This window comes from Babylonia areolata, chromosome 18, assembly GCF_041734735.1.
Source record: "Babylonia areolata isolate BAREFJ2019XMU chromosome 18, ASM4173473v1, whole genome shotgun sequence".
Classification (NCBI taxonomy): Eukaryota; Metazoa; Mollusca; class Gastropoda; order Neogastropoda; family Buccinidae; genus Babylonia; species Babylonia areolata.
In genome coordinates this window covers 13,244,539-13,268,538 of record NC_134893.1, presented here as the reverse complement: position 1 = coordinate 13,268,538, position 24,000 = coordinate 13,244,539, and the positions used below count along the sequence as shown (strand labels likewise).

General features: G+C 42.9%; 1 protein-coding gene across 1 annotated transcript in view; it reads left to right on the top strand.

Annotated features, from left to right (window-relative positions):
- Window positions 1-14,552: 14,552 nt before the first annotated feature.
- The window catches only part of LOC143291966 (uncharacterized), a 14,264-nt gene continuing 4,816 nt past the window's right edge, over window positions 14,553-24,000 (top strand). Inside the window, exons 1-5 of the mRNA XM_076602117.1 lie at window positions 14,553-14,640; window positions 16,500-16,668; window positions 18,637-18,744; window positions 20,685-20,876; window positions 22,838-23,079. Coding sequence (XP_076458232.1) covers window positions 14,553-14,640; window positions 16,500-16,668; window positions 18,637-18,744; window positions 20,685-20,876; window positions 22,838-23,079 — 799 coding nt within the window. The remainder of the gene's footprint in view (window positions 14,641-16,499; window positions 16,669-18,636; window positions 18,745-20,684; window positions 20,877-22,837; window positions 23,080-24,000) is intronic.

Here is a 24,000-nt window from a genome sequence, read left to right as displayed (position 1 = left end):
AAAGAAATCCCTCTAGTATTGTTGTTGATGTGATTTTAAGGACATCCATGTATACTATTTTTGTATATAAATTTCATGAACTCAGTGTTTATCTTTTAAGATTCTTCACGAAGTCTTGATTAATTCTTTAAGATTTTTTATGGGACCCACGAAACTTTCATAAGTGAAAGTACATGATTCTTATGACAAAACGGTGTGTATGAAAAACAATGCATCACAACAAAAGTCTACTTTTCCAGTGGTTTTTGCTGTCCAACTTTGCTCTGAAATCATAACGTGTATTAGAATAATCTAAAGTATGTTTGATTTTGATGGATGTATTTAGATAATTTAATGTATATGAGTTCGATTTTTTAAAAATAAACCACGAAATAATACACATTTATTTATATCTAATAGTTGTTTATGAGTGAATGCGTGTGTATCTGTGTGTGCGTGCGTGTGGGCGCGCGTGTGTGTATGTGTGTGTGTTTGTGTGTGTGTGTGTGTGTGTGTGTGTGTGTGTGTGTTTGTTTGGGTATGTATGTGTGTGTGTGTGTGTGTGTGTGTGTGTGTGTGTGTGTGTGTTTGGGCATGTGTGTGTGTGTGTGTGTGTGTGTGTGTGTGCGCAGGTAATACGTCATCCGAAATGGATAATAAAAAGAATCAAATCTATAAATACATCATATTTCCTATTACAATAACCTCTAAATTACTAAACGAGACAAACAATAGCATATTTCATTCCCCCCACCCCCACCCACTCACACACACACACACACATGCACACCTGAGCTCTGCCCTCTCTCTAAAAGTTCTAAAGTGGGTTTGTGAACCAACAGCGAACAGAGCAACCAACCCCACAATAACAACAAAAAACCCCACAACAACAACTTCTGCTTCTTGTTCGCAATTAAAAGGAAAGAAATACAAATTCTTGACATAAAACATGCAATGACACTTAATGAACCATCGACGTGTTTACTGCATATGAATATTCTAAAGTGGACGCTGAATTAATGGTTACCTTATTTTTCTTTTTGTAACTACATCTATTTGTGCAATCTTGCAATGAAATTGCGTTGTTTCAAGTTGATTACTAAACAAAGAATGCAATTTATCCATTTTATTTTGAATAAAATTGTGGTACTGTTCATTTTGCTTTGTTGAATTTGACATCCTTAGCAAGTGTTGAGTAGTATATTTGTGTCCAGCGACCTATCTGAGTATCTGCCTATGATGATAAAATTGTTTATTAATGTAATATTGACAGATGAGATGAAAGTGACAGTATATTTCAAAGAGAAGAACTTTCATAGCAAGGGAAACGGTTGAAATGGACACGCGGACATATGAGATGAAACTGATAGTATTATTTCAAAGAGAAGAACTTTCATCGCAAGGGAAACGGTTGAAATGGACACACGGACATATGGTTATTAATAATGACAGTAATAAAATGAATTCATATAAAACATACTGTCTTAATTAGGCTGTAAGCGCCATACTAATACAGGCAAATAACCCCCCCACCCCCACCCCCGACACACACAATTTTTTGGATATTATTTTTAGGCCCTCCACATACAGGCGACTTAGCTGGCTAGACAAAGATAACATAGCAGCAACATTATCACAAGACACAAAACTAAATACTGTTAAAATGGCAATATATATATATATATAACCATCGACGTGTTTACTGCATATGAATATTCTAAAGTGGACGCTGAATTAACTAGTATCAACAGAGAAGAAAATTTGAATTGACCGTTTCACTGAGTTTTGGTCAGACTTGTGTAGGCTGGTCTGTGCAGATCTTGTTTTTTCTTGCTCGTAATTAAAAGAACCGAAATACAACATCTGGACAGAACACATACAGTGACACAAACTACATCATCGACGTGTTTACTGCATATGAATATTTTGAAGTGGATATTGATGTAACTAGAATGAGCACAAAAGAAAAAAATAATCGAAATTGTCGTAGTTTCCCGGCGGGTGTAACTAAACTTGTCGAACATCTATCTAGATCCAGAGAAAACGGCTGAATGTTGCAGTGTGCTTGAGGCGATGGCAACGTCTCCTTTACCGCGGACTTTAAAGAATTCTTCAATGTGGGAGATATACCGAAATAACAGAATTTAAACAGCGTTGTTACTTCGAACACCGCCATCGATTTATCACGCTTTGAAGGTCATCGTTAGATCCGCAACAGTGCTGTGACTAAGACAGTTCCTTTCCACCCAAACATGCTGGGTTCGAATCTGCTCTCAGGACTTTTTTTTTTTTTTTTTTTTTTTTTTTTTAAAACTCGAAGCTTTATAATAACAAATACCGAACGAATAATTCTATATTTTCATTTCTTTAAATTTAAAAAAAAAAGAAGTGTATCACAAGTGAGTCTTGAAGGTCTTGCTGCTCTTGTTGTAATTGTGTTCATGGTATGTACAAAATATGTACACCAACGATAGCGTGTGATATCCACAATAAAATATCTACGGTCACATCACACACTTTGGACTGTGAAAGAAACAGCTGTTCAACGAAGTGTGGCAACTGACAGACTGAAGCGCTTTTTGTTGATATTATGATTAATATGCAGTAATATCATAGTGGTGGTGCATATGATGCAGAAGAAAGCATCTATTTCATGTGAAACTTGTTTTTCATTTGCGCTCCCTCAAAGCTAGCTGCACAACAAAAACCAAAACAAAAAAAACGAAGTGTTTTTCATGTGATTTTTTTTTTTCACTTTGGAAACTATACCACTCAACACTTGGTAAGGATATCATTTACTATCACAGTGTTCATCATTCATCATTCAATAATGACCGAACACAAGGCCGATGTGTTATCCAGGGAGCGATCGCGGAGCTACATAGTGCACAAAAAGCACGTGAACTGCATGACCATCAAAAAGGCGGGTGAACGCTGGTCAGGGGAAATTCATGTTCTGAGACATGTGGTGTACTGCGGTATCATTTGCAGTTTTGCACTTCTTACTGTTGCACAATGGTTCGTCACGTGCAAAGAAGACAGCTTTCTGAAGTTGAGATGGCCAGAGAAGTGGGGATGTTGGAAACTTGGGTCATTTAGTGGCATGTGGCCGATGCCCTTGGGGTGCCGCAGAGCATTATCTCCGGCATGTGGAATCACTATCAGACGATGGGGTCAGCATCTAGGTGTCACTCCGGAGGGTCCGAGCGCGCTACTTCGCAAAGAGACGACCGGTATCTCGTCCTACAGGCACAACGCAACCCTTTCTGGAACACCACCCAGTTGCAAAGTGACCTCCAGCACGCTACTGGACAGAGAGTATCAGAGGATAAGGAGAAGGTTTCACGATGCTGGCCTGGCCTCCCGAGCTCGAGTCATCCGCATCGCCTTGACCCAGAACCACCGCAGAGCCAGACTACTTGGGTCAGGGACCATGAAGTTAAGACCTTAGCTGGCTGGACTCCTGTGGTCTTCACTGATGAATCCAGGTTCTGCCTGGACATGACTGATAGATGCAGGAGAGTATTGAGACACAAACCATCGATTCCAGGCAGCGTACCTGGATCAGCATGACCGCTATGGCGGAGCCCCCCCGGATGGTGTGGGGCTGCATCTCTATACATGGGAAAACCGACATGCATGTGCTGGAAAACGGCACTCTCACTGCTGCCAGGTAGAGGGATGAAATTCTAGAGCCCCGTGTCAGACCCTATGCTGGTGCCGTCGGCGAGGACTTCATCCTAAAGGATGATAATGCCCGGCGTCATCGTGCTCGTATCGTTGAGCAGTACCTCAAGGAGGAAACAATCCAGCGAATGGAGTGGCCGGCAAGGCCCCCAGACATGAATCAACTGAGCATGTTCGGGACATGATTGGAAGAGCTGTACGAGCACGACAGTCCCAGTCACTGACCCTCGCTGACCTTGGAGTCGCCCTGCGAGAAGAGCGGGACAGAATCCCCCAGCAAGAGATCAGGGACCTGATTTGCAGCGTGTGCAGGCGCTGCAGGGCAGTGATCCAGGCCGGTGGAGGCCATACACGCTACTGACATGTCATTTCATGTGCATTTGCCAACACTGACTTAGATTTGCAGAAAATAACTTTGTCATTCCATGCCTAGAATTAGCTTCATTTTGATGGTTACCTTATTTTTGACTCACTTGTGTAAACAAAGTGAGTCTATGTTTTAACCCGGTGTTCGGTTGTCTCTGTGTGTGTGTGTGTGTGTGTGTGTGTGTGTCTGTGTGTCTGTGTGTCCGTGGTAAACTTTAACATTGACATTTTCTCTGCAAATACTTTGTCAGTTGACACCAAATTAGACATAAAAATAGGAAAAATTCAGTTCTTTCCAGTCATCTTGTTTAAAACAATATTGCACCTCTGGGATGGGCACAAAAAAAGAAAAAAAAGCCTAATTATATGCAAACTGCATTTACTGTTATATTTATATTTTTTGCATTCTCTAAACTTGGCACTTTGATCTGATATTCTGACCCAACAACAAGAGCAGTCATTATTATCATTTTTTGTTCGAACATGAACTTCTTTTGCTAAGCATGGAAGTTTTATTTATTTTGCAAACGTTTTGGTGCAGATAGTAAAAAAGGGAAATTACTCTGTAATTAATGCTAGGGGAGTTAATTCGCTTTAAACTGATCTTTCTCATCTTAAACATTACATTTTGAAATTATACTCAATACATAAAAAGCTTGGATTTTTTTAAAAGTGTATCACAAGTGAGTCTTGAAGGCCTTGCCTCTCTTGTTCTTTTTGTAACTACATCTATTTGTGCAATCTTGCAATGAAATTGCGTTGTTTCAAGTTGATTACTAAACAAAGAATGCAATTTATCCATTTTATTTTGAATAAAGTTGTGGTACTGTTCATTTTGCTTTGTTGAATTTGACATCCTTAGCAAGTGTTGAGTAGTATATTTGTGTCCAGCGACCTATCTGTGTATCTGCCTATGATGATAAAATTGTTTATTAATGTAATATTGACAGATGAGATGAAAGTGACAGTATATTTCAAAGAGAAGAACTTTCATAGCAAGGGAAACGGTTGAAATGGACACGCGGACATATGAGATGAAACTGATAGTATTATTTCAAAGAGAAGAACTTTCATCGCAAGGGAAACGGTTGAAATGGACACACGGACATATGGTTATTAATAATGACAGTAATAAAATGAATTCATATAAAACATACTGTCTTAATTAGGCTGTAAGCGCCATACTAATACAGGCAAATAACCCCCCCCCCCCCGACACACACAATTTTTTGGATATTATTTTTAGGCCCTCCACATACAGGCGACTTAGCTGGCTAGACAAAGATAACATAACAGCAACATTATCACAAGACACAAAACTAAATACTGTTAAAATGGCAATATATATACATATATATATATATATATATATATATATATATATATATGCATAATCTGAAAACGATCATCCTCTACATACAACATTGTATCTACAAGCGTAATTATTTTCTGGAAGAAAGCAAATATTGTCTTGTACCACTTACCTTCTTTAAGTCACCGTGTCTGAAAGCGTTACAAGAAAGAAGAAGAATGCTTCAGCTTACAGGTTAAACGACTCGTAAAAAAACGAAACAACAACAACAGCAGCAACAACAACAACAACAAAAAGCAGTGACTCGAAACACAGTGCCATGATGACCGAATATGTGACAAACTACACATGATATTTCGGTCTTGAAGTTTCTACACACGACGTAAAACAAAAACAACAATCAACCATATCGCTTCAATGTGCACAGTGTGATTCATGGGTTACGGCAAAGAGTAGGATGTTCCAAAGCGAACGTGCCGGCAGCTTGCGGCTGCTGTCCTGTGACATCTGCTTGACACTTCCTCTCAGGCTTCACAGCGTACCGGCTGGACTGCACTCTCACCTTGAGGCGGCGGTTGTCATTCTGTGTCGTGTATGAGTGAGTCACTTATTATTCATTCCCTGATTCATTGTGCTTGTGGTAAGTAGCCTTCAAGGAGTATTTTGTACTTTTCTTTTCTTTTCCCCTTCTATTGGTGCTGTTCCATGTGATTTTGGTTCAGCGTTAGTTTGTTTCAAGTTGTGAAAGGTCTTCTATGGTACGTCTAATCAGTGACTTTGTTTGAACGAATTTTGATCATGACATGGTCTTTGGTGGTGGTCGGCTGGATGATAATGAATGAAAACCGTGCATGTGGTAAGTGCTTAGATTACAGCCAGATTATCCGTCCTTTCATGTACATGCATACATATGTATTATATATATATATATATATATATATATATATATATATATATATATTTCTCTCTCTCTCTCTCTCTCTCTCTCTCTCTGTGTGTGTGTGTGTGTGTGTGTGTGTGTGTAAATGGATGGGGATACGGTATGGTCCATGCAAGGTAAATACGGTTTTTTTGTTTTTTTTTTAACTTGTTTACTTTATGTGGATCAGAAGTGGATCATGGTAAGTATAGAACAAGCAGAACCATAACAAGAACAACGGTAGCATGTCAAAATCCACATGTTAAAATCTAAGAGCGGCTCCTCTACAGGTCGAAGAACAGGGCTTAAAATTAAAAAAAAAATTAAATGGACACTAAGAGATGATTTTCAACACCCTTAGAGAAAATGAATGTAATGCAAGATTACAGTAGAGTCTTCCCCCCCAAAAAAAAGAAGAAAGTAATGGAAAATATGGCTACAGATAAAGCGAAATCGCCAGCCAATCACCAAGGTTAGTATGGTCGCGTATCTTTCCATGAAGCATATAATCCAGCCGGCCACTACAGACGACAACTGTCGATTCATGGTTCACTGTGAACACGAAAGGTCAAGGTTGAATGGCACACATGACACGTGAGTATCCAACACCTCACTCCTATCTGTGCGCGTTGAAATTGTTTTTTCACCCTTTTTTTCCGTGTTCATTGAATTATGGCCGTTCCGAATAATTAATTATTTGAGGACAATCACCACCACCTGCCACACCTGCTGCTTGCCTGTGCTTTCAGTTGCCAGCTGCACGTGTGTAGTTATACTTGAGACAGGGACCGCCGTGTTTGCTGACAAAGTTTGGCTGCTGACTGGTTTCAGACGCAAGATGATCTCTGTGCTTCCCTGCCCCCCCGCCCCCCCCCCCCCCCCCCCCCAATTTTCCAACTGGTCACTGTTGGTAGAGCGGACAGGGTTTTCTCCACAGCTGAGAGAGAGAGAGAGAGAGACAGAGAGAGAACCAGAATCAGAATTTATTCATTAAGGCCAAAGCCCTGTGTGATTAGATGTAAACACAAGAGAGGCAAGGCCTAAAAGCGTCACTTGTGGTATGCACTTTATCAAACAGAGGAATTATGGAGAAAAAAAAAAACATGCGAAAGGGATAATCTGACAAAAAGACTCATTGATGTGACCTTGACCTTAGACATCTAAATTTGCATTGCATTGACGTTCTGGCCAAAACAAACAACAACATGGTATACCAATGAAAACTGAATGGAAGAAACAAAGTTCTCTTATCCTTTTTCCCAATAGGCTATGTTGTGACCTTGATCTTTGACTTTGCTTCTTTTCATAGGTGTGACCAATGACCAATCATTGTACCAAGTTTCCTGAAGAATATCTGTAAAAGACCTTCTCTCTCTTGCATGTAGAAATATTTCCTATCAATATCGTATGCTAGGTATACCTTTACTCTTAACCTCTAGCTGATTTTGAATTTCTTAAGGGATTATGCTGCACCCATAGCCAGTCACAAGACCAAGGTTGATTAAAATTGAATTCATATCACGCTTTCTATCTTACACTTTTCAATTTTTCCAAGTAGTGACCTTGACCATATCATCTTACCATATATTCATGACTTTAATAAGGGTCTTATTCATACCTGCCATCCTGTCAAGTTCATTTCCAATGCCACTTGTATCAGTCAAGAAAAGGCCAACTTTAAAGTCTATGACCGGTACACACACACACAATATCTATCTATCTATCTATCTATCTATCTATCTATATATATATATATATATATATATATATATATAGAGAGAGAGAGAGAGAGAGAGAGAGAGAGAGAGAATTCAAACACAGTAAAATACATCTGATCTATAGTTTCTAATGTAGTGATTGCAAATTTCATATCATGCATGCATGAACAAAATTATAGTACAAGCATATATATACACAATTAGGTCAAATCCTCTTGGTATTTTGGGCTCTGCTCTATGAAAAAAAAACACACTGGTAAATACCCAGACAGGTAAAAATATATATATATATATATATATATATATATATATATATATATATCTGTATCTGTAGGGTACGTTGCTACAGCCACTTATGACATAAACGCAACGGTGGGGGGAGTGCGCAGCCTAGCACTAGTGGTGTCCTGAGAGACGTGCTTTGAAGCTCTCGACAGGTGTTGCTGTCACCATTGCCTCGTCCAGATGGTTCCAGTCACGAACAGTGCTAATAAAGAAAGAGTTTATATAGTTATACACAGTATAATGTAACGCAGTTCACAGAATGAGAATGTGTGTGGGTGTGTGTGTGTGTGTGTGTGAATTATTGTAGTATTTTGAACTTGTCGAACACAGTGTGTGTGTCACAAACTCCCATGACCGACTTCACTGATCTAAAAATAGAAGTGGACCGACTTACGTCGCATGTCTCGGGGTAAATGACGCCCCATTTTACCATCTACTAATCTAGTTTTATAGTTTTAAAGTTTATATGAAAATTGAGTAATTGTTAAACTAATAACATGCAGATCCAAGTACACGTACTTATAAACGTCGTATGAAGTGAAAAGGACTTAATTTTGAGAAAAGTCAAGACTGGGAACGTTTACGTTTCATCAAGGGTACTAACTCTCATGGTTTGTTATTTTTAACTGAAAAGAATTGGTGATTCCAATTGATTTTGTTGATATTTTTATGGCAGTTTGGGGTATAATCCAGTAAGCGGCGAGGCGTTCACAAATTTTTCTCTGAATAAATATTTAACGGTCACCTTCTCCAACTTTCCATCACGTGTAATCGTGCATTGTCGATTGAATATTGAATTGAACAGGCAGGTCAACTACTTGAAATAAAATGTCGTCCTTCGCGTTTGCAAGGAATATGAGCACGCACCTTGAATATGTATAAATATGTGAACGCAATTGATTTTTGCCCATGACCTTCAGGGCTCCGCCAATAGATCTATAACGTCCACTCGTAGTATTGATTTTTTTTTATAGTATTTTCCGAAAAAGGCCAATTGGGCAAATGAACATAGTGATAGCTCTGTACACTGAGAGTAAAACACACAAGCTTTTTATGTATTGAGTATAACTTCAAACTGTAATGTTTAAGATGAGAAAGATCAGTTTAAAACAAATTAAACCCCCTAGCATTAATTACAGATTAATTTCCCTTTTTTACTAGCTGCACCAAAGAGATACACCAGAAATATAAATTCCATGCTTAGCAAAAGAAGTTCCTGTTTGAACAAAAAAATGATAACAAGAGAGGCAAGGCCTTCAAGACTCACTTGTGATACACTTAAAAAAAAAACCCAAGCTTTTTATGTATTGAGTATAATTTCAAAATGTAATGTTTAAGATGAGAAAGATCAGTTTAAAGCAAATTAACTCCCCTAGCATTAATTACAGAGTAATTTCCCTTTTTTCCTATCTGCACCAAAACGTTTGCAAAATAAATAAAACTTCCATGCTTAGTAAAAGAAGTTCCTGTTTGAACAAAAAATGATGATAATGACTGCTCTTGTTGTTGAGTCAGAATATCAGATCAAAGTGCCAAGTTTAGAGAATACAGAAAATATAAATGTAACAGTAAATGCAGTTTGCATATAATTAGGCTTCATTTTTTAAAATTTTTTGTGCCCATCCCAGAGGTGCAATATTGTTTTAAACAAGATGACTGGAAAGAACTGAATTTTTCCTATTTTTATGTCAAATTTGGTGTCAACTGACAAAGTATTTGCAGAGAAAATGACAATGTTAAAGTTTACAATGGACAGACAGACAGACAGACAGACAGACAGACAGACACACACAGACAACCGAACACCGGGTTCAAATATAGAGTCACTTTGTTTACACAAGTGAGTCAAAAATGAAGTAATATGTTTATTACATGGAAAGAAAGTTAGTACATAAGCACATAAACATGAAAAAATATAAATGACAAATTGAATAACACTGAGAAACATATTGACAGACAGACAGACAGACAGGCAACGTGTAAATGCACAATGATTTGATTTCTTCCATATACAAAAAAAAGTCAGTTCTATTAACTGTTGACAGGAAAAAATGGGCGTTTCTGTTCAAAGAAAGTAGTTGATTACTGATTATTTCGCGCACAGAAAACCCATGCCCATTCAAGCAAATCCAGTCAGCATACTTTGTGCATATGAATAAATAAATAGATAAATAAACACACACACACACACACACACACACACACACACACACACACACACATATATATATATATATATATATATATATATATATATATATATATATATATATATCCATAGGGGATGGGCTGAAAGATATTTTATCTTTTCCTCTCTCGCCGGAGCTTAGGTCTGCTGATGAACCTTACATCTTAGTGAACTGTCCTGAGCGGGCCAGCTGATATTTGATTACAGGACCTGCCCACCGCCTCAATCCCTATCCGTCCTACGCCTCGTTCTGCAAACACACAGTCCTCTTCTATGCTCCCACTACTCATGGAGTATACATAAGAAAGCTCAGGTGAACGGGTGACATTAGATTCCCTGATATGCAACCTTGAAACCTGCCCTTAGCTGAAGAAGTAACTCCTGTACTAAAAACCATTACTCTCATCCGCGTTTAATCTCCATTTCCGCGTGGCCAAGACAAGCAAGAAGCAAGCAAGCAATCCACCAATCACCAACCTACCAACCAACCAACTAAACGACCAATCAATCAACCAGCCAGCACACCCACCCACCAACTCACCGACCAACTAAACAACCAACCAGTCAACCAACCAGCGCACCCGCCCACCAACTCACCGACCAACTAAACCAGTCAACTAGCCAACGCGCCCACCCACCAAGTAACCAGCCAACTAAACGACCAACCAATCAACCAGCCACCGCACCCACCCACCAAGTAACCAGCCAACTAAACGACCAACCAATCAACCAGCCAACGCACCCACCCACCAAGTAACCAGCCAACTAAACGACCAACCAATCAACCAGCCAACGCACCCACCCACCAAGTAACCAGCCAACTAAACGACCAACCAATCAACCAGCCAACGCACCCACCCACCAAGTAACCAGCCAACTAAACGACCAACCAATCAACCAGCCACCGCACCCACCCACCAAGTAACCAGCCAACAATCCAACCCGTCAAAGGTTCAGCTGAACTTAGATAACTGACGCTTGTTCAGGTCATAATATCTATATTCTATTTATTGGTCAGCAAACGACGAAATCCATCTGCCAGGCAAGATTAAAACCTTAGCTAATTCCAGCACTTTTAATTGAAAACATTAATAACGAAACGTGCACAACTGTCAAATACATAAACGAGAACATAAAAACAACTCTAACAATTAAAAAAAAGAATCCACAATTAACGACAAAAACACAAATAACAACCAGCCAGCATCCTGATCAAACACGAACAGTATCATGTCATCACGGTGTGCAGCATCATTTGTTCTTTTTTTTAATCTATATTTTTCTTACTTCTTTTGCTGGCGGAATAACCAATCGTGATTGTATTAATTGCCCTTGTGTTTGAAATCCACCGTGTGTTCATAGACCGACAACAATAACCAGTGGTGAAAGAGGATTTTGGGAGGGAGAAGGTACTCGACCCCCCCTCACCCCCCCCCCCTCCCCCCAAAAAAAAAAGAGAAAAGAAAAAGAAAACAACAACAAACAAACGAACAAAACCCAGGAGGGACTGATGGATGGAAGGACAGAAAGATGGTTACCCATTTATATATATCTACTTATTTATCTATTTATCTGTATATTCATTTTTCTGCCTATTTATATTGGGATCATTCCAACAGGAACAGCAGCAAACACGTAGGCCTACATCCACATTTTCAGCAGCAGTAACACCAACAGAAGCAATTGCGGCTGCACTGAAGTCAACATCACTGCCACCAACAAGAAGAACTGCATCAAAAGCAGCAGCAACAACAACGTCATCGTCATTATCAACAACAACAACAACATCAACAAGTAGTTTCAAAGACCGCGCCAGAGGACGGAAGGCCCAAAGCAGAGGTTAATCCAGATTACAGAATGGACAAAGTGGAGCTGACGTCAGTTCAGAAAGACAATGAGGTGAGCAGACATGGGTGTGTTTTGTGAAGTGATTGGACGTGACTTCCTGTTAATGTTTTCACTCTGGACTATTCTTGTTGGTTTTGTCCGTTTGTGACTTTGTAACACACACACACACACACACACACACACACACACACACACACACACACACACACCTTCCCAAACATTTGTTACAAAGTCACAAATCTTTGCTGTCGTTTGACGATTTTCCGTCTTCAAACACACACACACACAGACAAAGACACACAAACACACACATACACAGACAGACAGACACACACACACACACACACACACACACACACACACACCTTTCCAAACATATGTTACAAACTCACAATTCTTTGCTGTCGTTTGTCTTCACACACACACACACACAGGCGGAGGTGTGTGCGTGTGTGGACAATCGTCAGACGACAGCAGATTTGTGAGTTTGTAACATATGTTTGGGAAGGTGTGTGTGTGTGTGTGTGTGTGTGTGTGTGTGTGTGTGTGTGTGTGTAGGGACAGAACAAAATTGATTAAGTCCTGTGCTTGGATAGAATATAATTCTCGTTATTTCACTCTTCTGCTTCTGCAGTGGAAGAAGTGCAAGATGATTTGTCCTACTTTAAAACGCCTGGAAATTTTTTTCTTCTGTAAACTATTCTTTAATAAGGAAAATATTAGATGTTATTCCAGCTTTTTATCTCCCCGAAACAGTTCATGCCAAGGGGTGTCTTCTTTAGCAGGCAGTCGACCAGGCACAGTTTGTCAGAACAGAGAATGGCCTGCACTGGTGGGTACGTTTCTAATTCTCACTCACATTTACCAGGTGGTCGGAAGATCGCGTTTCTCATTGAGTGCCATGGGGCTCGCCGTTCGCAGGGGGTTAAAGAGAAATGCACAGCTCTGAACACACAACTGCTGGTGTTGTTCGACGCGTGCGTTTAAAAAAAAAATCTTATTTCCTTTAATCGTTCTCTAAAAGTGTTCAGCTGCGTTACTCCATCAGAAGCGTGCAAAAAAATGAACAACCTAAGCTCACAAACTGAAACACATGTATGTGTTTTCATGAGTTCGAGCGTGTTCAGGTAAAAATACAGCCCCCCCCCCCCCCCCCCCCCACCGAAGCAACAGCTGTGTTACACAATCCACATTGTTCAAACTCTGTCGACCGAAACCTCACAGCCAGTGAACGGACGCAGCGTTGTAATGAAACAATTCGTGAAAAAAAACACACCCAAAAAACAAAGCTTGATGCTTGCTGTGTTCATTTCCTTTCATTGCTTGTTCGCATTTCCAGTTAAATCAGTCTCTGAAAACACACCCATGTTCTGGAACGATGGACACGTCGTGTCAAAAGCTACAGTTTAGAGTTGTTGTTGTTGTTGTTGTGGTTGTGTGTGTGTGTGTGTGTGTGTGTGTGTGTGTGTGTGTGTGTGTGTGTATGGTTGTGTGTGTGTGTGTGTTTGTGTGTATGGTTGTGTGTGTGTGTGTGTGTGTGTGTGTGTGTTCAATATAAACATTCGCCGTTTGTCACGTGCTTTCATTGCATGACACCAATTTGGCCACATGTCTTTTCATCCTATTTCATCGCTCGAAAAAGTGCCGTTTCTATCTGTCAGTCTGCCTTGCCAGTTTTTTTTTCTGTGTAGGTTTTGGTTATTTATGTCCTTTGATTGTCATTTGTTCTTGTTTGTTTATTTGTTTTCTTACTTGCTTGTTTGTTAATAATCATCCTAGGATATCAGTGTTGCATTTTCTTTCGTTCTTTCTTTTTTTTTTTATCTGTGTATTTGTGAGTGTTTTTGTTTGTTTGTTTGTTTGGGTTATCTCATTTATTAACAATCCTCATATGATAAAGACATGAAACTGTATATGTATATATATATATATATATATATATATATATATATATATATATATATATATATAAAACGACATTCATGTTTATAGCATGGACACCTTTGAGGAACTCGTGTGTGTGTGTGTGTGTGTGTGAAATTAGCGTGAACACATTTACAGTGCAGAAACTCTTGCAGCTGTGTGTCTCATGTGTTCAAGTGCAAGGAGGAAGAGGACAGACAGGGCAAAGTCAAAGCTACAGACGAAGGCCAGCAGAAGAGAGGAGAGGAGGAGAAGAAGGAGCGAAAGGAGGAGAAGGAGGAGAAGGCGGAGGAGAAGAAGGGCCTGCTGGGGGAGGGGCGGGACGGGATGGGGGTGCTGATGACGTCAGTGTTTCTGGTGGGGTCGATGGCGGGCTCTGGGATCCTGGCGCTGCCCAGCGCTGTTGAGTCCACAGGTCTGTTCCGTCTTCCCTACCTCCATCCGATTGTCGGTGTGTCCGTGTACTTGTCAGTGTGTGTGTGTGTGTGTGTGTGTGTGTGTGAGAGAGAGAGAGAGAGAGAGAGAGAGAGAGAGAGAGAGAAAGAGTGTGTGTGTGTGTGTGTGTGTGTGTGTGGTTTCTCTGGCTGTCTACCTGTCGCTGTGAAGTTCACAAGCTGTCTCTCTTGCTGTTGTTGTTATTGTCGTTGTTGCTCCAATCGTTCTGTTGCTCCATCTGTTCCTTTCTCAGAACATCACTCTGTTTTAGAGCACAACCAATCAATCAATCAAGCAATCAGTCAGTCAATCAATCAATCAATCAATCATCCCTCTGTGTTGCATTATATGATAGGATCAAGGATAGTCCAGTGCTGTGTGCTGTAGTTTCAGGTGCAGTGCAGTATTCTGTATGGTGTCGTACTGTGCTGTATTGTGATGCGTTATGTTGCTTTGCGTTGTTGTTGTTGGGTTGCGTTGCGTTGCGCTGTGATGCGCTGTGTTTTAATACTTGCCTTCAGCTTTTCTCTGCGAAATTCTCCCCTCTGCGTGCATGCGCGTTTCTCTAGCGATGTAGATTTTTTTCGGAATTTTTCCCGGTGGGAGAATTCTGTTTTACCAGGATTATTTCACTCGAAACTGTGTGTATTCTCCACATGGAACCTGTGTCTGTATGTCTGCCTTTTTGGATATGCGTCAGTGTGTGTGTGTGTGTGTGTGTGTGTGTGTGTGTGTGTGTGTGTGTGTGTGTGTGTGTGTGTGTGTGTGTGTCTGCGCTAATTGATCACCGTGTCCATTACATTATGTCTAACTGAAAGAATGTGCGAAAGAACGTGACATCCCACAATTGATGGAATGCTTTGTCTATGTCCTTTCCTTTGTTTCCGCTCTCTGTTGTCTCTTTTTGTGGCCAACAGCAATCAAACCTAAACACACACATGCACACCCACCCACCCACCCAACACACATACATGTTCGCGCTCGCTCGCTCGCACGCGCAATAAAACGAAAACAATGAATAACACTCCAAATTGGCAGCTTTAAGAACACACCCATATAAAGATATGAAGCGCCCATGAACGACAGAGGGAGGGAGGGGAGGGGGCAAGGGGGGGGGGGGGGTGGAGCAGAAGAGGTTAATGATAGTTTTTATTACAGCCACCTGTCTCAGCAAACGAGAGAGTTTGTGTGTTTCTCTGTCTCTATTGATTTTTATACGCCACTCCAACGTTTTATCCGCTTGTCTGTAGGCGTGTCAGTTTGTGCGTGTGTCTGTACACCTGTGTGCTTTTGTACCTGTCAGAATGCATTTACAGGATGTGTCTGTCTAAATGTTTAGGGTGGGTTAGCATTTTTAATAACAATAATAATAATAATAATAATATCAGTATCATTTTCAGTAGCTCAAGGAGGCATCACTGCGTTCGGACAAATCCATATACGCTACACCACATCTGCCAAGCCGATGCCTGACCAGCAGCGTAACCCAACGCGCTTAGTCAGGCCTTGAGAAAAAAAAAGAAGAAAAAAAAGAAAGAAAAGAAAAAGGAATAATAATAATAATAATAATAATAATAAATGAAAATAAGAGTGAAAAGTATCTTGCCCAAGTTACATCCCCACTCTCTCGGCCAAGAGGGTTTTAGGACAGTCGGCGTTGGGATGGTTCCTCAAGGCCAGCTAGCCCCCAAAGCTGCAGCACTTAGAGCCAGTGCACTTTTGCCACCTAGTTTGAGAGTCACAATCCTTCACAAAAGACTAAGCTGTAAATGATTTCCCATTGCCCTGGAGAAACCATTGATGATACACACGAACCGGCACACGCATGTTGGTGGGCAGGCTGGGTCGGACTGGTGGTGTTGGTGTTGTGTGGGATGGGCGCCAGCTACACGGGGGAGGTACTGGGGGAGTGCTGGGACATGGTGCAGGAGCGCTTCCCCGCCATGAGGGGTCCGGTCCGATATCCGTACCCTGCCATCGGCATGCTGACGTTTGGCCGGGCCGGCAGGTGAGGACAGCAGCAGTTCTGCTCCTCGCTGGACTGACAATGTAGTCGTTGTTGTGTGGCGTTGCGTTGCGTTGTGTTGTATCGCGTTGCGTTGTGTTGTATCGCGTTGTGTTTCGTTGAGTTGTATCGCGTTGCGTTGTGTCGTATCGCGTTGTGTTGTATCGCGTTGTGTCGTGTTGTGTTGTATCGCGTTTTGTCGTGTTGTGTTGTATTGCGTTGTGTTGTATCGCGTTGTGTTGTATTGCGTTGTGTTGTATCGCGTTGTGTGGTATCACGTTGCGTTGTCTTGTATTGTCTCGCGTTGCAATGTCATGTATCGCGTTGCGTTGTGTGGTATCGCGTTGCGTTGTCTTGTAGTGTATCGTGTTGCGTTGCGTTGCGTTGTATTGCGTTGCGTTGTCTTGTATTGCATTGTGGTCGTTGTGTTGTGTTGTTTTTGCATCGCGTTGTGTTCGTTGCGTTGTGTTGTGTTGCAACACGTTGCGTCGTGTTGTATCGCGTTGCGTTGTGTCGTGTTGTGTTACGTTGCTTTGCGTTGCGTAGCTTTACGTTGTGCTGCTTCACTTCGAGTTGCGTTGCAGTGAATTGCATTGCATTATACCTACTTTTTTTTTAACCCCACCCCCACCCCCCATAACTAATGAAGAAGTGTCGTTGCGTGTGTGAAGAAATCATCTTGTTGTGAACGGACGATGAACGAATGAGAGGAGAATTTCCCTTTCCTTATCCTGTCTTTCTTCTTTCACTTGTCTTGGTTTGTTGATTGTGTTATTTTTTCATTTGTCTCGTTTTTTGACTCACTTGCGTAAACAAAGTGAGTCTATGTTTTAACCCGGTGTTCGGTTGTGTGTGTGTGTGTGTGTGTGTGTGTGTGTGTGTGTGTGTGTGTGTGTGTGTGTGTGTGTGTGCCTGTGTGTCTGTGTGTCTGTGTGTGTGTCTGTGTGTCCGTGGTAAACTTTAACATTGACATTTTCTCTGCAACTACTTTGTCAGTTGACACCAAATTTGGCATAAAAATAGGAAAAATTCAGTTCTTTCCAGTCATCTTGTTTAAAACAATATTGCACCTCTGGGATGGGCACAAAAAAAGAAAAAAGAATGAAGCCTAATTATATGCAAACTGCATTTACTGTTATATATATATTTAATGTATTCTCTAAACTTGGCACTTTGATCTGATATTCTGACCCAACAACTAGAGCAGTCATTATTATCATTTTATGTTCAAACAGGAACTTCTTTTGCTAAGCATGGAAGTTTTATTCATTTTGCAAACGTTTTGGTGCAGATAGTAAAAAGGGAAATCACTCTGTAATTAATGCTAGGGGAGTTAATTTGCTTTAAACTGATCTTTCTCATCTTAAACATTACATTTTGAAATTATACTCAATACATAAAAAGCTTGGATTTTTTAAAAAGTGTATCACAAGTGAATCTTGAAGGCCTTGTCTTTTTTTTTTGTTTTGTTCCACATGTTTTATCACGTGCCTTGTCTTTTCATTTCTTTATTTATTCAGTGTGTTGTCTTTTGCGTTGTTCTGTTTTGTGACTTGCTCTTTGTTTCGCCTTTGTTTACTTTTCCCCCACTGTCCTTTCCTTTGTCTTGACTTGTTCTTCATTAAAGGGATGCTTAGGATTCGTTTCATTTCTTTATTTGTCCATCTGACCGTTTATCCGTCTGTTATCGAATGACTCGTATGCGCAAATTTCTTGACCGGTATAGGCTGGATTTAGAATATTGACCAGTTCCTACGTCTTCTAATTACGAGAAAGACAGGTATGAGACGACGTCTTTTAGGTATGACACAGACAGGTATGAAACGACGTCTTCTAGGTATGACACAGTATGAGACGACGTCTTCTAGGTATGACACAGACACGTATGAGACGACGTCTTCTAGGTATGACACAGACACGTATGAGACGACGTCTTCTAGGTATGACACAGTATGAGACGACGTCTTCTAGGTATGACACAGACACGTATGAGACGACGTCTTCTAGGTATGACACAGACACGTATGAGACGACGTCTTCTAGGTATGACACAGACACGTATGAGACGACGTCTTCTAGGTATGACACAGTATGAAACGACGTCTTATAGGCGTGAGACAAACAACATGAGACAACGTCTTCAAGGTATAAAACATGATTATATGAGACCATGCCTTCTGTGCAAGAGGTTGACAGGTACGAGACGTACAACCACTCCTCCAACAGCTTCACTGGCTCCCAATCTCTGCAAGAATACAACATAAAACATCCACTCTTTGCTTCAACTCTCTCACTGATCCCTACTTTCCTGTCTATCTTTCTGATCTCCTTCATGTCTATACCCCTGGCAGACAACTCCGCTCTTCTTCAGACAATAGAACCTTTACTGTTCCTCGAATCAAAACAAAGACTTATGGCAAGCGATCTTTTTCTCACTTTGCGACAACTGTTTGGAACCAGCTTCCACTCACAACTCGTTACTCTGAAACCCCCTCACAGTTTAAAACTGCCCTGAAGACACACCTGTTCAGACAGTCATACAATGTTGTATGAAATTGAAATGAAATAGAGGTGTGTGGTTGTGTTGTGTTGTGTGTGTGTGGGGAGGGGGGGAGGGGGAGCGGGGGGGACGAGCGGGGGAGAGGTGGTGGCGGGTGTTTGCACGTCCACACGCGCGAGCTTGTGTCTGTGTGTTGCGGGTGTGCGGGTGGGTGAGTTGGTACGTGTGTGTGTGTGTGTGCGTGCGCGCGCGCGCGCGCGCGCGTGTGTATGTTGTGCGTTTTCTAATGTATAAATATGTATGTGATTTTTTTTTTCTTAATTTTTTTTTAACACGAACTGTTTTATGAAGTAATGTTGTAGTTTGTTTACTCAGTTGTCCATCTGTTGTGCTTTTGTTGTTGATGAGTTGTGTGTGTGTGTGTGTGTGTGTGTGTGTGTGTGTGTGTGTGTGTGTGCGTGTGTGTGTGTGCTAGTGTATGTGGACGTGGTGGAGGTGTGATTTTTTTTGTTTTGTTTTTGTTTTGTTTTGTTTTTTTAACAATACGTACATTTTTACATTTTCAGGTTTAATATCTGAAATGTAATGATGTACATACGTTTTTACTTGAAATGTTTGATGAATATTGCTTTATCATGTGATGTTGTAGCCTGTGTGTTTCAATTGTTTGTCATTCGTGTGTGTGTGTGTGTGTGTGTGTGTGTGTGTGTGTGTGTGTGTCTGAACATTTGTTTCATCATTCTAGTTTTGATCTGTGTGTGTAATGCGGGGTGTTTCTTCAGGGAAATGCTTAGCAGGAACTTTTATTTTATTTTATTATATATATGTGTGTGTATATGTATGTATATGTGTGTATGTATATAAATGTATGTATTAATGTATATTAATGTAATGTCGCAGTAGTTTGCATTTTTCGATTGTTGATCTGTGTTCGTGTGTGTATTGTGCCTGTAGGTGCGTGTATGTGTGTGTGTCACTGAGTGAGTGCGTGAGTAATGTGTTTGGGTATGCGGCTTCTGTTCGTTGGTGCATGTGTGAGTGCGTGCGCGCGCGCGCGCGCGTGTGTGCGTGTATGTGTGTGTGTGTGTGTGCGCGCACGCTGTGTGTTTTGTGTGTTTGTATGTATGTATGTATGTATGTATGTATGTATGTGCCTATGTATATATGCATGCGTATACGTGCTTGTGTTCTTTCAATTTCAATTGTCTATTTTTTTTTTTTTAATACCTGTTGCATTTCTTGATTGAATCAACTGACATGACCTATTTTAATTTTTCTCTCTCGCCTATATTTCAAATTATATGCGTATGTTTGTGTGGGGATGTTTGAGTGAATGTTTTTAGTGCTTTTGTAAAGCGCATAGAGCTTCAAGAATATGCGCTATAGCAAGAAGTCTTAATAAATAAATAAATAAATAAATAAATAAACGTCTTCTAGATATCAGTGAGAGGCTGCCGGTGACACTCCCACGCTCAAGAAGTGAATGGCGTGGTCAGTAGGAGCTGGTTGTGTTCTGCAGAGTGATCGTGTCGGTGGCAGTGGACTTCAGCATGCTGGGAGGGGCAGTGGTGTTTTTGCTGCTGGCTGGCCAGAACGTGGCGGGGGTGGTGAGGGAGAACGGAGGCCCCTCCCTCCCACTGTGCTACTGGTTCATCGTCATCAGCGTCCTCCTCTTCCCCCTCACTCTGAGGGCCAGCCCTAAAGAATTCCAGTGGGTCGTTAAGTGTCTCGCTCAGTTGATATGTTTTTCTTCGCGCATCTCTCTCTCTCTGTCTCTGTTATTCTTTTTTTTTTGTGTGTGTGTGTTTGTCTTTCTCTACACCGTGTGTGTGTGTGTGTGTGTGTGTGTGTGTGTGTGTGTGTGTGTGTGTGTGTGTGTGTGTGTGTGTGTGTGTGTGTTTATGTGTGTTTGTGCGTGTGTGCGCGTCTGTGTGCGCGTACGGGTGTGTGTGTGTGGGGAGGTGTGTGTGTGTGTGGGGGGGGGGGGTGAGGGGGGATGTGTGTGTGTGTGTGTGTGTGTGTGTGTGCTCAGTAATGAGTAATGAGATCCCTGCCCTGTCCTGTCCTGTGCTCTGTCCTGCCCTGCCCCGCCCTGTCCTGTGCCCTGTCCTTCCCTGCCCTGTCCTGTGCTCTGTCCTTCCCTGCCCTGTCCTGTGCTCTGCCCTGCCCCACCCTGTCCTGTGCTCTGTCCTGCCCCGCCCTGTCCTGTGCTCTGTCCTGCCCTGCCGTGTGCTCTGTCCTTCCCTGCCCCGCCCTGTCCTGTGCTCTGTCCTTCCCTGCCCCGCCCTGTCCTGTGCTCTGTCCTTCCCTGCCCCGCCCTGTCCTGTGCTCTGTCCTTCCCTGCCCCGCCCTGTCCTGTGCTCTGTCCTTCCCTGCCCCGCCCTTCCCTGCCCTGTCCTGTGCTCTGTCCTTCCCTGCCCCGCCCTTCCCTGCCCTGTCCTGTGCCCTGTCCTTCCCTGCCCCGCCCTGTCCTGTGCTCTGTCCTTCCCTGCCCCGCCCTGTCCTGTGCCCTGTCCTTCCCTGCCCTGTCCTGTGCTCTGTCCTTCCCTGCCCTGTCCTGTGCTCTGTCCTTCCCTGCCCTGCCCTGTCCTCTGTCCTGCCCTGCCCCGCCCTTCCCTGCCCTGTCCTGTCCTCTGTTCTGCCCTGCCCCGCCCTGTCCTGTCCTGTGCCCTGTCCTTCCCTGCCCTGTCCTGTGCTCTGTCCTTCCCTGCCCCGCCCTGTCCTGTGCCCTGTCCTTCCCTGCCCTGTCCTGTGCTCTGTCCTTCCCTGCCCCGCCCTGTGCCCTGTCCTTCCCTGCCCTGTCCTGTCCTCTGTCCTGCTCTGCCCTGTCCTGTGCTCTGTCCTTCCCTGCCCTGTCCTGTGCTCTGTCCTTCCCTGCCCCGCCCTGTCCTGTGCTCTGTCCTGCCCTGCCCTGTCCTGTGCTCTGTCCTGCCCTGCCCCGCCCTGTCCTGTCCTGTGCCCTGTCCTTCCCTGCCCTGTCCTGTGCTCTGTCCTGCCCTGCCCTGTCCTGTGCTCTGTCCTTCCCTGCCCTGTCCTGTGCTCTGTCCTGCCCCGCCCTTCCCTGCCCTGTCCTGTCCTGTGCTCTGCCCTGCCCTGCCCTGTCCTGTGCTCTGTCCTTCCCTGCCCCGCCCTGTCCTGTGCTCTGTCCTTCCCTGCCCCGCCCTGTCCTGTGCTCTGTCCTTCCCTGCCCCGCCCTGTCCTGTGCTCTGTCCTTCCCTGCCCCGCCCTGTCCTGTGCTCTGTCCTGCCCCGCCCTTCCCTGCCCCGCCCTGTCCTGTGCTCTGCCCTGCCCCGCCCTGTCCTGTGCTCTGCCCTGCCCCGCCCTGTCCTGTGCTCTGTCCTGCCCTGCCCTGTCCTGTGCTCTGTCCTTCCCTGCCCTGTCCTGTCCTGTGCTCTGTCCTTCCCTGCCCCGCCCTGTCCTGTGCCCTGTCCTGCCCCGCCCTGTCCTGTGCCCTTTCCTTCCCTGCCCCGCTCTGTCCTGTGCCCTGTCCTGTCCTGTCCTGTCCTGTGCCCTGTTCTGCCTTCTCTCGCTCTGTCCAGTCCTGCTGTGTCCTGTCCTCGTCTGTCTTGTTTGGTCTGGTCTTGTCCTGTCTCTCGTTGCCTTGTTCTGTCCTGTCTTGCCTTGCTCTGCCCTCACCACTTGTAGGAAGTCATGACCGTCTGTTCCTGGCAGTTGGATCGGCGTGGGCGCCATGGGAGCGACGGTCATCGCCTGTATCATTCTGCTGGTTGTCATGGCGATGGACGCGCGTGCCGCCCAGCCTGTCCACCATCGCGAGATACGACCCCTGCCCTTCGCGGCGGCTCTGGGCACCTTCATGTTCGCGTATGGGGGTCATCCTGTCTTCCCCACCTTCCAGACGGACATGAAGGCACCAAGAAAGTTCGGCATATCCTGCAGGATAGCCTTTTTCTGTCAGTTGGCTGCTTTTGCGTCTGTGGTGTCTGGCAAGGCCTTGCATGCCTGTCTCTTTTCCTCTCTCTCTCTGTGTCTCTGTCGGTCTATCTGTCTCTCTTTTACTGTCTCTTTTACTGTCTGTCTGTCTCTCTTTCTCTCTCTCTCCTGTTTTTTGTTGTTGTTTTTGAAGAATTTGCTTTTGTGCATGCATTTTTCTTAACCCCCCCCCCCCCACCCCCCCAAGAGGGCCGGATGTAAAAAAACAAAAACAATTGTGTTTATTCCCTTACCTTTGCGAGATAAAATTTCGTGCTCTCACTGTCTTTCTCTCGCTATTCCCTGTGCTATGTCTATTATGTGAGTTCCTATTAGATGTTCCTCCGTTGGGATGTTAGGATCTCTTTCAAAATAGATGATTCCTCCATCTTCTGGAAACAATGTGCTGGAAATGTCATCTTTTCTGTCACTCTCATTCACTTTCCGTCTCACACACCATATCTTTCTGTCGTATCTTCCTATATCATTTTCTGTTATTTTCTTCGTGCTACGAGGGAGCCAAGTAAGAACACATTCCTTGTAGCTTGCTGTGATTTGATGAAGCCTTATCTGCACGAAAGTATTTAATCAGAAGTGACTGGAAACGTTGATGTTTGTGGCTTTTGCATTCATTACCATTAATTTGTTTCGCTTGTTAGATTAACGCCTTTTACGAAGTCCATCAAGTAATTTTCTGTAATCATACTTAAATACTTAGTTCAAAATTCACCTTCCATATAACCGGTTTCCCCAACTCATCATTCATCCTCCTTCCCATCTTCTCCTAATCGATAACACTCAGCTGTAACAATAAAAAAAAAATCAATACTCTTACAAAACGACTACAATCACCAGTATGTGTGACGGGACTTTCCAAATTTCCTCGTCCTCCTACCTGAAGC